The sequence below is a fragment of the Telopea speciosissima genome, chromosome 6 (assembly GCF_018873765.1).
Source record: "Telopea speciosissima isolate NSW1024214 ecotype Mountain lineage chromosome 6, Tspe_v1, whole genome shotgun sequence".
NCBI lineage: Eukaryota > Viridiplantae > Streptophyta > Magnoliopsida > Proteales > Proteaceae > Telopea > Telopea speciosissima.
This window is the reverse complement of record NC_057921.1, coordinates 63,796,264-63,810,395: the sequence shown is the minus strand read 5'-3', so window position 1 is coordinate 63,810,395 and position 14,132 is coordinate 63,796,264. Positions and strand designations below refer to the sequence as shown.

The 14,132-nt window shown below is 37.4% G+C and overlaps 2 protein-coding genes across 2 annotated transcripts; both read left to right on the top strand.

Annotated features, from left to right (window-relative positions):
- Nucleotides 1–963: 963 nt before the first annotated feature.
- LOC122666046 (probable polygalacturonase) lies at nucleotides 964–3,230 on the top strand. Its single transcript, XM_043862159.1, has 8 exons — nucleotides 964–996; nucleotides 1,086–1,138; nucleotides 1,254–1,296; nucleotides 1,451–1,795; nucleotides 1,880–2,000; nucleotides 2,102–2,276; nucleotides 2,373–2,443; nucleotides 2,540–3,230. Exons 1-8 carry the CDS (start codon nucleotides 964–966, stop codon nucleotides 3,223–3,225), a joined length of 1,527 nt encoding a protein of 508 aa, XP_043718094.1. The 3' UTR covers nucleotides 3,226–3,230.
- Nucleotides 3,231–4,431: 1,201 nt separating this feature from the next.
- LOC122666045 (probable polygalacturonase) lies at nucleotides 4,432–12,992 on the top strand. The gene is made up of 6 exons (XM_043862158.1): nucleotides 4,432–4,635; nucleotides 11,156–11,500; nucleotides 11,585–11,705; nucleotides 11,807–11,981; nucleotides 12,078–12,148; nucleotides 12,254–12,992. Exons 1-6 carry the CDS (start codon nucleotides 4,432–4,434, stop codon nucleotides 12,937–12,939), a joined length of 1,602 nt encoding a protein of 533 aa, XP_043718093.1. The 3' UTR covers nucleotides 12,940–12,992.
- The last annotated feature ends 1,140 nt before the right edge of the window (nucleotides 12,993–14,132 follow it).

The window sequence follows — 14,132 nt, the reverse complement described above, 5'->3', positions numbered from 1 at the left end:
ATGCAATTACATATTATCCTTATATTTCAGTGGTTATAGATTTTAAAACTCTTCAAATGCATATTAATTATGTTCATCAAAAGGCTATTGATAATGCTCTACTCTCCAATAGTGGCTAGCGGTTACAACTCAACTTTTTTTGTAACTCCGCATGACAATGAAAAGTCTACATTGGAAGTCTCTCCATCCTCTGACCCCTTAACCTTAGAATCGATTTGAAACCAATCCGATTACCAATAATCGGACAAATTTACACTCTTAGATTTTTTATTTTTTTTTTGTAAGATTTAAACCTTAGATAAAGGCCAATTATTCTAGGATTGCAATGCCATATGGTAAAAAACAATCTGGTAAACCCATCAATCTAACCATACCATAAATAATTTAATTTTTATATTTTTTCCTAAAATTGATTAAGGGAAGATCTTTCATAATCTATCCTTCCAGATCAGGAAAGACATCTTCAATTTCTCATATAAAACCCTACCAAACAAAATCCGGACAAATAAAAGGAAAAAAAAAAAGAAAAAAGAATATAAATAGAAAACTTAATATATTTGTTTAACAAAATTATCCATCCACTAATACTATTAAAATCAACTAATAAGAAAAGGATTAATGTAATGGTGTGATAAGAGGAGGACATGAAGCCACGTGTCTCTAAGACTCTAACGGCGTTTATTGTGGCCGTTAATTCTGTTTTTGGTTGTTGATATGTGGATGGTACATATATATAGAAAATATGAAGAAGAAGATTTGAGTATCACAAACTTTTCACAGAAAGACAAAATTTTCATATATAACTGAAGAGATTTTCAATAAGTATAATCTACTTGGGATTTTAATCTTTAATGCTCTCGAGAGATTTTAATGGGTTTCCTTGTAACCTCTGATTTCTCTATAAATAACATCTAGTCAAGTCAACTCTGCAACCCTCTAATTTTCTTTTGCAGAGATTTGACAATGGCTTCGTCCAGAAATCCCCCAATAACACAAGTAACTGTTCTTCTTCTTCTATTGTTATCACCCTCCTCCTGTTCCTTATTTTTTTTCATTTTCTCTGTGTTTGTTTCTTGTTATTACAGATTTCTGTTATGTTTATATGTTTTGTTCTTCCACCCCTTCTGGGTAATGTCTGGTTGGTTTCTGCCTTTCTGCCTCGAACATCCAATCTCTTCTCCCAAATGGATTTCGAAAATTCACCAAGGACCGATCGACTATTATATTATTCTACAATTATTTTTCTTTTTCAGTTTTTTACTTTTCTTCCCTTCACTCTGTTCATGGGCTTTGCATGTTTGTTTCTGAATTAATCCCAGATCCCAAAACTTTTGATGCCATTTTCAGATAACCTTTTTTTTTTTAACTTTCACCTCCACCAGTTCCTTTTATTTGTTTAATTTCTGATTGGTTTTCTTCCTTTTGTGCCTCCGAAACTAAAAATTCACAGATAATTGAGACAGTTGCAGTGATAGTATTGCTTGGATTGGTAGGCTTCAGAGGAGCCAATTGTGTCCCCACAAGCAATGGTTTGGAAAGGGATTCCGGTTTCAGCTATGAAGCAATAAATTGCAGAAAACACAGCGCATCGCTGACGGATTTTGGAGGTGTGGGAGATGGAAAGACATCCAACACCATCGTCTTCCGCAAGGCTATCGAACATCTCAGCCAATTTAAATCCGACGATGGTTCCCAATTGATCGTTCCTCCTGGAAAATGGCTCACTGGGAGTTTCAACCTTACCAGCAATTTCACTCTGTTTCTCCATAAAGATGCCATTATCCTCGCTTCCCAGGTCTCTGTTTAATCTTATTTGGTTCTTCACCTTCTGTTCTCTGGTTCTGGTCTTGATTAGTTTAGCTTGATATGAACTTGTTAGGATGAAGAAGAGTACCCACTTATCCCTCCTTTGCCTTCCTATGGGAGAGGAAGAGATGCAGCTGGTCCAAGATATGCAGCTCTCATTTATGGCACAAACTTAACTGATGTTGTCATTACAGGTATTTATCTCTGTTCATCACAACCAAACCATAATAAATTGATTCTCTGTTTCTGGGTTTTTTTTCTCATTGATTGACTGTGATGGGTTTTTGGAATTCAGGTAATAACGGCACGATCGATGGCCAAGGTGCCTATTGGTGGGATAAATTTCACAAGAATGAGACAAATTATACTCGACCTTACCTGATTGAAATCATGTACTCTAACCAAGTCCAGATTTCCAATCTGACTCTATTCAACTCTCCAAATTGGAATGTTCATCCTGTTTATAGCAGGTTCGATCCTTTTATTTCTTTAACTGTATCTCATTCTTCATCTTCCCCATTAAGAAGATCTCTGACTTGTGATCAAAACTGTGTGATTAATTGCAGTAATGTGTTAGTGTTACGCATTACCATCCTCGCACCAATTGATTCACCTAACACTGATGGGATCAACCCAGGTTTGTCTGAACTATGGGGTAATTCAATTCTTGATTCATTTTAGTAACTGGGTTGACACTGAATTGATCTTTTCCTGGTTCTCCTGTTTCATGCAGATTCATGTACAAATGTTAGAATTGAAGACAGTTATGTAGTTTCAGGGGATGACTGCATTGCAGTGAAGAGTGGTTGGGATCAATATGGGATAGCTTTTGGGATGCCCACAAAGCATGTCATCATCAGAAGGTTCACCTGCATTTCTCCGGACAGTGCCGTCATCGCTCTTGGTAGCGAGATGTCCGGCGGTATCGAGGACGTCAGGGTCGAGGACGTTATTGCCATTAACTCAGAGGCTGCAGTGAGGATCAAAACAGCTCCTGGGAGAGGTGGATATGTGAAAGACATATTTGCAAGAAGGTTTAAAATGGATACCATGAAGTATGTCTTCTGGATGACAGGAGCTTATGGTTCTCACCCAGATGAAGGCTATGATCCTAATGCACTTCCTGTTATTAAAGATATTAGTTACAGTGACATGGTTGCCCAGAATGTCACCATGAGTGCAAATTTAGCTGGTATTGAGAATGATACTTTTACTGGAATTTGCATCTCCAATGTCTCTATTGAGCTCTCCCCAAAACCAAAGAAAGTGCAGTGGAACTGCACTGATATCGCTGGAATAACCAGTGTTGTGAACCCTCCACCTTGTTCTTTGTTGCCAGATAATGGCAGTAGCTCTTGCCCTTTTCCAACTGACAAGCTACCAATCGATGATATCCAATTCCAAACTTGTCCTTGCTGAGGCAACAATTGTTATTGTGTAATTTTCTGTTTTCTAAGTTAATTTTCCTGCTAATGAAGCTAACTTTTCGAAGGTATTTTTGGTCCTTACAAGGACCTGAAAAAGTTAGAAAACAATAAAAAAGCTGCATATTTTTGCAATTCTATTGAAATTTGTGTTGGGAGTGTTGATTCAAATCAAATCCACCCACAATGTTGCTTCCTTATAGTCTTAGTATTCAAATGTTAATATTTCCTTCAATTATAAGTTGTACTGACATTCAATCATGAATTGTAGGCATCGATTTTCCAATTTTGGTTTTTCCAAAATCCAGAGATTTTCCATGGAAAACAATTGAGGAAAAGTAAATGGAATCATTTTTGCTCAGACAACCACCTTTTCTGGTGTTTGCCAGTTGAAATCTGCACAAATTCGCTCCTGAAGCCAACTAAATATATCAGTCTTTGGAACAATTGAAGAAAGGGGCCTGGAATTATTTTTGCTCAGACAACCCATCTTTTCTGGTGTTTTCCATTTGAAATCTTCACATTTTCGGTCAACAACAGACCAAACCTGGGCTTTGTTCTTGAAGCCAATTATATATATCTTCTATGGAGCAATTGATGAAAGGGACCTGGAATCATTTTTGCTCAGACAACCCACCTTTTCCGGTGTTTTTCATTTGTAATTGTTGGAATATATACTCCAGAATACCCCCACGGTATTCTGGTCTTTTTGGGGGTAGTTTTATTTTTCTTCTCTTATTAAATTTGTCGGCTATGTGAGTTTTAGTCCTACATCGTCTAGTTTAATCTCTTTGTAATTTTTCCTCTATTATAAATAGAGGGGCTTACCTATCACGCAAGCATTCAAGCATTACAACTTCCATCTTCTCTTCTCTCTAAATTACTGGTTATATGTCCTAGGTTTTCTACATGGTATCAGAGCAGTAACTAAGTACCAAATTCTCTCTGTAATTGCTGTTTTGAGAGTCGTTTTTTATTTTTGAGTTGAAGAAGAAACCCTAGTGCATAGAAGAAGAAGAATTAGAGTTTTGTATTGTTTCGATGACGATTGTGTATGAATATCATACCCGCTACTGCTGATCAATTTCTGGACTTATTCTACTGCTGAGACACCCCTGCTGCAACTATTTGATTTCTGGGATTCACTCCTTTGCTGGTTTTATTTTATCTTTGCTGCAACTATTTGATCGAAAACGAAGATATGCAGTTCCACCATATTGATGATTTTATTACTGTGTTCGTACATGGAACCGTCTTGGCTGCTATTTTAGTTACCGTTTCATGGCTTTTCCCTGGAATTTCATGGATCATGGTGTCGAATGCTGTATCCTCCGCTTCGTCCTTCCACTTTGCCGCTGCCTTCTCTCTGGTTTCTGCCTCAACAATTCCTTTCTCGACTGCCACTGTTTGCACCTTTGGTTGCGTCTTGAGGAAGGAGCTGATGGAATCATCTTGTTACCCTCGTCAATTCTCAACTCCTTACTGCTAAGAATCGTGGATCGTGGTTGAAGTCTTGAAGACGATGGTATTTCCACGATTTTATGCTTTATTTTATTTCCTGATTTCCATATATGCCCCTGCCTTTATGTCTAATTCAATCAATATCCTCATGAATTCCAATGTTGCGGGACAGAATTTTATCCTTTTTTAAATCCTACTTCCCAGGTTTGCCCCTACAGTTTACTATTACCCAATCTTCCCAATTTAATTACAAGTTTACTCTTGGCCTTGCGTTTGCTTTACTTGGATTTCATCTAAATTACACCCTCTAATTTCCTTTTTAAAATGGGCCGGGCCACCCTCTTGTTGGCTTTTTCAAATGGGTCTTTTCTTGTTTTTGGTTGGGCCTGTATTTCAAAACAGCCCATTTTGGGCATCTCTTTCTCTAAAATCTATCCGGGCTCATCCTCTTTACTCAAGCTCTTGTTGGGCTTTTATATCGGTTGGGTGTTTATTTGGATTCTGGCCCATTTATTTTACTCATTGCATCCCATTGCTTTTTGTTTACCAAAAAGTCTTTGCAAAATTCTGATTATTTACGGAACTGCCATTATTTTTTCATACATTACCCTATTTGACTACCCAATTGACCCTTAAAATTTTGGTTTATTATTAGTTTGTCCTTTGGCTTGGATTGTATTTAAAAGTGGATTTTCACCAAATTACAGCCATGGAATTTTTTTTCCAACACATTTCTCTTTCAATAATTCTAATTCCCTTCATATCCCATACCTTTGGTATTTACCCATAACACCTTTGAAAACTTTTGGTAAATTATAATTTTGCCATTCCTTCCTTTTTACATACCCATAGCACCTTTGGAACATTCTGGAATATTATGTTTTTGCCCTATCTCTTACATCATCTCTATTATATCCACGTGTATTACACATGAGGGGGGGATTATGTACAATACACCTGCAGACATTGAAGAACGCAAAACTTGCAGGAACATTGGTGCAAAATATAGAAGATCAGTTTTCTCCACTATTGCCATTGGGTATCCTTCGTTATTGGGTTGAGTTTGCTGTAAGGGGAAGATTAAAGTATTGAAGAGTATTGAAGATATTTGGTTGTTGCCTATTCGAGGACTTTCAGTTGGATTAATACAGTTTTTTTCCGTTGCCTGATTCAGTTTGTTTTCGTTGTTTGCTGCTCTAATTATTTCCCTTCAAGATTCTATGTCACTATGACAATCTGAGATTCATCCCTGGATAGCTATTGAAGATCGTTGAAAACTGCCTTTTTAGGAAGACATTTCAGTCCCGGTTTGCTGATCATGTCTGTCCAAGTTTTGAAGATCTATTTTTTCAAGTTCTTGAAGGTTTATTTGGGAGCTGCATTCATATGTCAAGCTGGATTCTGCTACAACTTAGTTTCTTCTCATTTTGTTCAAGTTGGGCACTAGTACCTTGTATGCCTCAATTTGAGGGGGAGTGTTAGCATTATTAAGAGTTCTTTTTTCTTTAGTTCAAACTGGATCTTCTTTATTTACTTATTTGTATAATCCAGCTTGAGGGGGAGTGTTGGAATATGTACTCCAGAATACCGTGGGGGTATTTTGATCTTTTTGGGGGTAGTTTTATTCTTTTTATCTTATTAAGTTTGTCGGTTATGTGGGTTTTAGTCCGACATCGCTTAGTTTTAGTCTTTGTGTAATTTTTCCTCTATTATAAGTAGAGGGGCTTACCTATCACTCAAGCATTCAAGCATTACAACTTCCATCTTCTCTTCTCTCTTTTATCCTCTCTAAAGTTACTGGTTATAAGTCCTAGGTTTTCTACAGTAATCTTCACATTTTCGTTCAACAAGAAACCCAACGTGGGCTTTGTTCTTGAATCCAATTATATATATCTGCTATACCTTAAATAAATGCCCAGCAATATCAAGGCTTCAACAAGCACCACACACACACAAGATCCCATGTAAAGTTTTCCTTGATCCTTACTGTTGAAGTTCCCCATACTGTATAACTATAGGAATGCACCTGCATAACATCATAAAAGCCCAATCCAGGACAAACAAAAAGCAAGGAAATATAAGATTGGTAGAATATATTACAATAATTCTTCAGGGTGATAAAATGGGCAAACCCAATGCATGAAAATTCAGCCTTGCCCCTGCTTCGCGGAAAAGCTGTTTCCTAACTCAAAGCTGCGACCACCAGGTTGCCATAGAGCAACCTTCCCGTTGCGCTGAGACTCACCCTCTAATTCTTCAAAGTGATGAGCCTTAAATTTACATAATCTCTTCACCAGAAATCTTAGGGGTAAACTTTCCCAAAGGTTTTTCTGTTTCAAGAGAAAATTTTAAACAGTTAGTTATAAAAATTATCTTGTTTCCTTTATTATTTTTTCTTTTTTGGAGTTTTTTTTATTGTGCATACATGACAAGGTACAATTAAATTGGTAGTTGTTTTTCAAGTTCTTTTGCATTTGAAGAAAATAATTTATTTTTTCCTACATATTTTTCTTTTGCTTATAACAAAATTGCTATAAACTATTTTCTATTGAAATGACAGAGGCTATATATATATGTATGTATGTAGATAACTGTCAGGTACTTGCTTAACAAATAGCCAGTGCACACTACATATAAAATTCAAGGGAGGAACTTGTTACAACAGCAAATCATAAAAAGCTCCGAGTTCCGAAAACCAACAAAGGCCTCCCAAAAAAAGAGAAAGGATATGATCCATAAAATACATCAAAGCAATTCTTCAGATCCACACATTATTAGAAAGTGAGAGATAAAGACTAAGGAGCCTCAAAAGACAACTCAGTTTTATCCCAATTAAATGGGGTTCGAGACATGAATCTTGGTTCTTCAATCAGTTCTATTCAAAGTCATACTTGAGACAAGGTCTCATCTATACATGTTTTTTTTCCCCACTTTTTCAAGGCCATTTTAGGTCTGCCCCTGACTCTTCAGTTTTTTCAATCTAAATTAAGTCACTCATTTGTATTGTATTCGAAGGCCTCCGTTAAAAACTGATCATACCACCTTAAATGACTTTCTCATAACTTTTCATGTATAAAAGCTACTCTCAAATCAGTTCTAATATGATCATTCCTTACTTTATGTATAATTTTACTCTCAAAGATAGTAACTTTGAATTACATTTTGACCATTTAACTCTATGTATGTACCGTATTTGATTACCAGCAGTTGCCTAGTGTAGTTGGTGAGTTGTGGTGCGCTTCATGCCCATGCTCACCACGAGGTCTCGAATTCGAGTCTCCTGACTGGTACCTTCCCCTTTCCCTATCCCCCCCCCTTAAAAAGTTTAAAAAAAAAATGTACCATATTTGATTCGGTATCAGTCAAATATTGGTATCGATGTTGGCTAATAACTGGTTGATCTAATACCAATTCCTAAAACCCTACTATGGCTTCACAGCTTCTTGAACGAGAAGAAGTCTATGATATCTCAGAAAATGCTGAATTTCTTTGCTACTAGTGAGCCCTTTGTTGAAGTTTAGATGCCCACCCCACAATCAGACATATTCGACCATTTTTCGTTGGCAAAGAGAAAAAAGGAATTCCATGGGTGAACCTCAACCGATTGGAGAGAGTTGGCAAATTAGGGGCAGAGAATGTTTCATTTCTCAGTCAACTTAATCGACTATTTCAAGTAACTATCCATCAAATCAATGCCTATTAATGCCATTTACTTGCCCAACGGTTACACAGTTCAACGCCCACCAATTGTTATAAACGACAATTGTTTTCTTTTCCTCATTGCATGCAACCCAACTTAGAAATGGAGGAGTTTAGTTTCATGCAATTACATATTCTCCTTATATTTCGTCAGTTACAGATTTCAAAACTCTTCAAATGTATATTAATGATGTTCATCAAGAGGCTATTGATAATGCTCATCACTCTCCAATAGTGGCTAGCGGTTACAACTCAACTCTTTTTGTAACGCCGCATGAAAATGAAAAGTCTACGTTGGAAGTGCAACTACATGTTATTGTTTCCTTTCTCTAGGAAAGTCTTGCCTACATCATTGGATCTTCGACCCTCAACTCTCCCCATCCTCTAACCCCTTAACCTCATAATCGATTAGAAACCAATCCAATTACCAATAATCAGACCAATTTATCATTGGATTTCAATGCCATATGGTAAAAAAATAATCTGGTAAACCCATCAATCCAACCTTACCATAAATAATTTAATTTTTATATTTTTTCCTAAGGCAAATTTCACGGACACCCCCTGTAAGTATTAAATATGTCACGGACTTATCAAACTTTGGAAAAATATCAGAGACTACCCTTACTTTGTGTTTTTATTTCAGCTTAGTCCACTCCGTTAGGTCTGTGCAGTTAAGTTGCTGTTAATTTTTTTATAATGGCGAAACTACCCTTACCACAGTGAACTCCCTATAATACCCTTAACGATGAATTAATGATGTTAGCAAGTTAGTTTTTTATAAAAGACAATTTTGCCCTTGTTTTTATTCAATATCTTTTTTTTATTCCTTTTTTCTTTCCTTCTTCTCCTTCTGCTGTTTCTTCCGCCGCCACCACCACCACCCCCCCTCCAGCTCTCCTTCTCTTGCTCCCCTGCAACCCTGCCACCACCCTCTCCAGTCTCCCCTGCCCGACCATGCTCTCAGCAATCCAACCCCATAAAAATCCTAACTCTACAAATTAAATGAGGGGACCCAATTGGCCTCTCAACATACCACTCATCTTCTAGCAAAATCAAAAACCCTAACCCTATAAATTAAATGCTGAATCAGTGAAGAACACCAAGCGCCCAGGAGCTTACCTGAATCGGAAGAGGAGTCAACTATTTCTACAATCCCACATGCTTCAAGCTTCCTCTTGGCCATGTGTAGCTTCATAGGCCTAGAAATCTAAGAGAAAATGACGGTTTTGGATGGTGAAATGGTGGTTTTAGTTGGCGGAAGGTAGAAAATGGGTTTGCGGTTGATGTGGCATGGCTAGGTCATCGGGAAGGAAAGAAATGGGAATGAAGAGGGTAGAGAGAGATGCTTGTACAGGTTTTGTGTGATGGAGAGAAAAAATAGAAAAAAAACACTAAGGAGGATCGGCTCTTGGATTTCCCCTAGCTCAGGGAAATCTATCCCTGTTTCAGACTTTTTTTCTCCTTGCCGCTGGTAATGGTCGTCGGAGTCGGAGCAGGTGATGGCCGCCGGAGCCGAAGAGGGAAGAAGATGAAATGACAATTTTTTTTTATTTAAATAACTAAGGGGTAAAATAGATATTTCACCTTTGGGTACTAACTGTGCTTAACGTCAAGGGGATGGTTGCCATTTTGACCAAGTTTGGTAAATCCGTGACATATTGAATACTTGTAGGGGTGTCCGTAAAGTTTGCTCTTTTTCCTAAAAATGATTAAAGGAAGATCTTTCATAATCTACCCTTCCATATCAGGAAAGACATTCTTCAATTTCTCATGTAAAACCCTACCAAACAAAGTCCGGCAGGACAAATAAAAGGAAAAAAAAAAAAGACGAATATAAATAGAAAACTTAATATATTTGTTTAACAAAATCATCCGTCCACTAATACTATTAGAATCAACTAATAAGAAAATGATTAACGTAATGGTGTGATTAGAGGATGACATGAAGCCACGTGTCTCTAAGACTAACGGCGTTTATTGTGGCCGTTAATTCTGTTTTCGGTTGTTGATATGTAGATGGTACATATATATAGAAAATATGAAGAAGAAGATTTGAGTATCAGAAACTTTTCACAGAAAGGCAAAATTTTCATATATAACTGAAAAGATTTTCATATATAACTGAAAAGATTTTCATAAGTTTAATCCACATGGGATTTAAATCTTTAATGCTTTCGAGAGATTTTAATGGGTTTCCTTGTAACCTCTCTGATTTCTCTATAAATAACATCTAGTCAAGTCAACTCTGCAATCCTCTAATTTTCTTTTGCAGAGATTTGACAATGGCTTCGTCCAGAAATCTCCCAATAACACAAGTAACTGTTCTTCTTCTACTATTGTTATCACCCTCCTCATCTTCCTTATTTTTTCTTCATTTTCTGTGTGTTTGTTTCTTGTTTTTACAGATTTCTGTTATGTTTATATGTTTTGTTCTTCCACCCCTTCTGAGTAATGTCTGGTTGTTTTCTGCCTCGAACATCCAATCTCTTCTCCCAAATGGATTTCGAAAATTCACCAAGGACCGATCGACTATTATATTATTCTACAATTATTTTTCTTTTTCAGTTTTTTACTTTTCTTCCCTTCACTCTGTTCATGGGCTTTGCATGTTTGTTTCTGAATTAATCCCAGATCCCAAAACTTTTGATGCCATTTTCAGATAACCTTTTTTTTTTTAACTTTCACCTCCACCAGTTCCTTTTATTTGTTTAATTTCTAATTGGTTTTCTTCCATTTGTGCCTCCGAAACTAAAAATTAACAGATAATTGAGACAGTTGCAGTGATAGTATTGCTTGGATTGGTAGGCTTCAGAGGAGCCAATTGTGTCCCCACAAGCAATGGTTTGGAAAGGGATTCCGGTTTCAGCTATGAAGCAATAAATTGCAGAAAACACAGCGCATCGCTGACGGATTTTGGAGGTGTGGGAGATGGAAAGACATCCAACACCATCGTCTTCCGCAAGGCTATCGAACATCTCAGCCAATTTAAATCTGACGGTGGTTCCCAATTGATCGTTCCTCCTGGAAAATGGGTCACTGGGAGTTTCAACCTTACCAGCAATTTCACTCTGTTTCTCCACAAAGATGCCATTATCCTCGCTTCCCAGGTCTCTGTTTAATCTTATTTGGTTCTTCACCTTCTGTTCTCTGGTTCTGTTTTTGATTAGTTTAGCTTGATATGAACTTGTTAGGATGAAGAAGAGTACCCACTTATCCCTCCTTTGCCTTCCTATGGGAGAGGAAGAGATGCAGCTGGTCCAAGATATGCAGCTCTCATTTATGGCACAAACTTAACTGATGTTGTCATTACAGGTATTTATCTCTGTTCATCACAACCAAACCATAATAAATTGATTCTCTGTTTCTGGGTTTTCTCTCTCATTGATTGAGTGTAATGGGTTCTTGGATTTCAGGTAATAACGGCACGATCGATGGCCAAGGTGCCTATTGGTGGGATAAATTTCACAAGAACGAGACGAATTATACTCGACCTTACCTGATTGAGATCATGTACTCTAACCAAGTCCAGATTTCCAATCTGACTCTATTCAACTCTCCAAGTTGGAATGTTCATCCTGTTTATAGCAGGTTCGATCCTTTTAATTCTTAAACTGTATCTTACTCTTTATCTTCCCCATTAAGAAGACCTCTGATTTGTGATCAAAACTGTGTGACTAATTGCAGTAATGTGTTAGTGTTACGCATTACCATCCTCGCACCAATTGATTCACCAAACACTGATGGGATCAACCCAGGTTTGTCTGAGAGCTATGAACTATGGGGGAATTCAATTCTTGATTCATTTTAGTAACTGGGTTGACACTGAATTGATCTTTTCCTGGTTCTCCTGTTTCATGCAGATTCATGTACAAATGTTAGAATTGAAGACAGTTATGTAGTTTCAGGGGATGACTGCATTGCAGTGAAGAGTGGTTGGGACCAATATGGGATAGCTTTTGGGATGCCCACAAAGCATGTCATCATCAGAAGGTTCACCTGCATTTCCCCAGACAGTGCCGTCATCGCTCTTGGGAGTGAGATGTCCGGTGGTATCGAGGACGTCAGGGTCGAGGACGTTATTGCCATTAACTCAGAGGCTGCAGTAAGGATCAAAACATCTCCTGGGAGAGGTGGATATGTGAAAGACATATTTGCAAGAAGGTTTAAAATGGATACCATGAAGTATGTCTTCTGGATGACAGGAGCTTATGGTTCTCACCCAGATGAAGGCTATGATCCTAATGCACTTCCTGTTATTAAAGATATTAGTTACAGTGACATGGTTGCCCAGAATGTCACCATGAGTGCAAATTTAGCTGGTATTGAGAATGATACTTTTACTGGAATTTGCATCTCCAATGTCTCTATTGAACTCTCCCCAAAACCCAAGAAAGTGCAGTGGAACTGCACTGATATCGCTGGAATAACCAGTGTTGTGAGCCCTCCACCTTGTTCTTTGTTGCCAGATAATGGCAGTGGCTCTTGCCCTTTCCCAACTGACAAGCTACCAATCGATGATATCCAATTCCAAACTTGTCCTTGCTGAGGCAACAATTGATATTGTAGTATTTTCTGTTTTCTAAGCTAATTTTCCTGCTACTGAAGCTACCTTTTCGAAGGCATTGTTGGTCCTTATAAGGACCCGAAAAAGTTGGAAAACAATAAGAAATAGCATATTTTTGCAATTCTATTGAGATTTTTGTGTTGGGAGTGTTGATTCAAAACCAAATCCACCCACAATGTTGCTTCCTTATAGTCTTAGTATTCAAATGTTAATATTTCCTTCAATTATAAGTTGTACTGACATTCAATCATGAATTGTAGGCATCGATTTTCCAATTTTGGTTTTTCCAAAATCCAGAGATTTTCCATGGAAAACAATTGAGGAAAAGGACATGGAATCATTTTTGCTCAGACAACCTCCTTTTCTGGTGTTTGCAATTTGAAATCTGCACAAATTCGCTCACCAAAAACCAAACGTGGGCTTTGTTCTTGAAGCCAACTAAATATATCTTCTATGGAACAATTGAAGAAAGGGGTCTGGAATTATTTTGGCTCAGACAATCCATCTTTTCTGGTGTTTTCCATTTGAAATCTTCACATTTTCGTTCAACAACAAACCAAACTTGGGATTTGTTTCTTCAAGCCAATTATATATATCTTCTATGGAGTAATTGAAGAAAGGGACCTGGAATCATTTTTGCTAACCCACTTCTTGAAGCCAATTATATATATACCTTCTATGGAGCAATTGAAGAAAGGAACCTGGAATCATTTTTGCTCAGACAACCCTCCTTTTCTGGTGTTTTTTATTTGTGTAATCTTCACATTTTCGTTCAACAAGAAACCAAACGTGGGCTTTGTTCTTGAATCCAATTATATATATCTGGTATACCTTAAATAAATGCCCAGCAATATCAAGGCTTCAACAAGCACACCACACACACACAAGATCCCATGTAAAGTTTTCCTTGATCCTTACTGTTGAAGTTCCCCCTACTGTATAACTGTAGGAATGAACCTTCATCACATCATAAAAGCCCAATCCAAGACAAACAAAAAGCAAGGAGATAATAAGATTAATAGAATATATTACAATAATTCTTCAGGGTGATAAAATGGGCGTACCCAATGCATGAAACTTCAGCCTTACCCCTGCTTCGCGGAAAAAACTGTTTCCTGACTCGAAACTGCAACCACCAGATTGCAATAAAGCAACCTTCCCATTGCGCTGAGACT

Bases quoted from the DNA above. Each gene is read 5' to 3' on its own strand.
- LOC122666046 (XM_043862159.1), top strand. From the start codon at position 964: ATGGCTTCGTCCAGAAATCCCCCAATAACACAA. The intron at 1,297-1,450 runs GTTTGTTTCTGA...AAAAATTCACAG, and splicing joins TCTGTTCATGGGCTTTGCAT to ATAATTGAGACAGTTGCAGT. The intron at 1,796-1,879 runs GTCTCTGTTTAA...TGAACTTGTTAG, and splicing joins CCATTATCCTCGCTTCCCAG to GATGAAGAAGAGTACCCACT.
- LOC122666045 (XM_043862158.1), top strand. From the start codon at position 4,432: ATGCAGTTCCACCATATTGATGATTTTATTACTGTGTTCGTACATGGA. The intron at 11,501-11,584 runs GTCTCTGTTTAA...TGAACTTGTTAG, and splicing joins CCATTATCCTCGCTTCCCAG to GATGAAGAAGAGTACCCACT. The intron at 11,706-11,806 runs GTATTTATCTCT...CTTGGATTTCAG, and splicing joins AACTGATGTTGTCATTACAG to GTAATAACGGCACGATCGAT.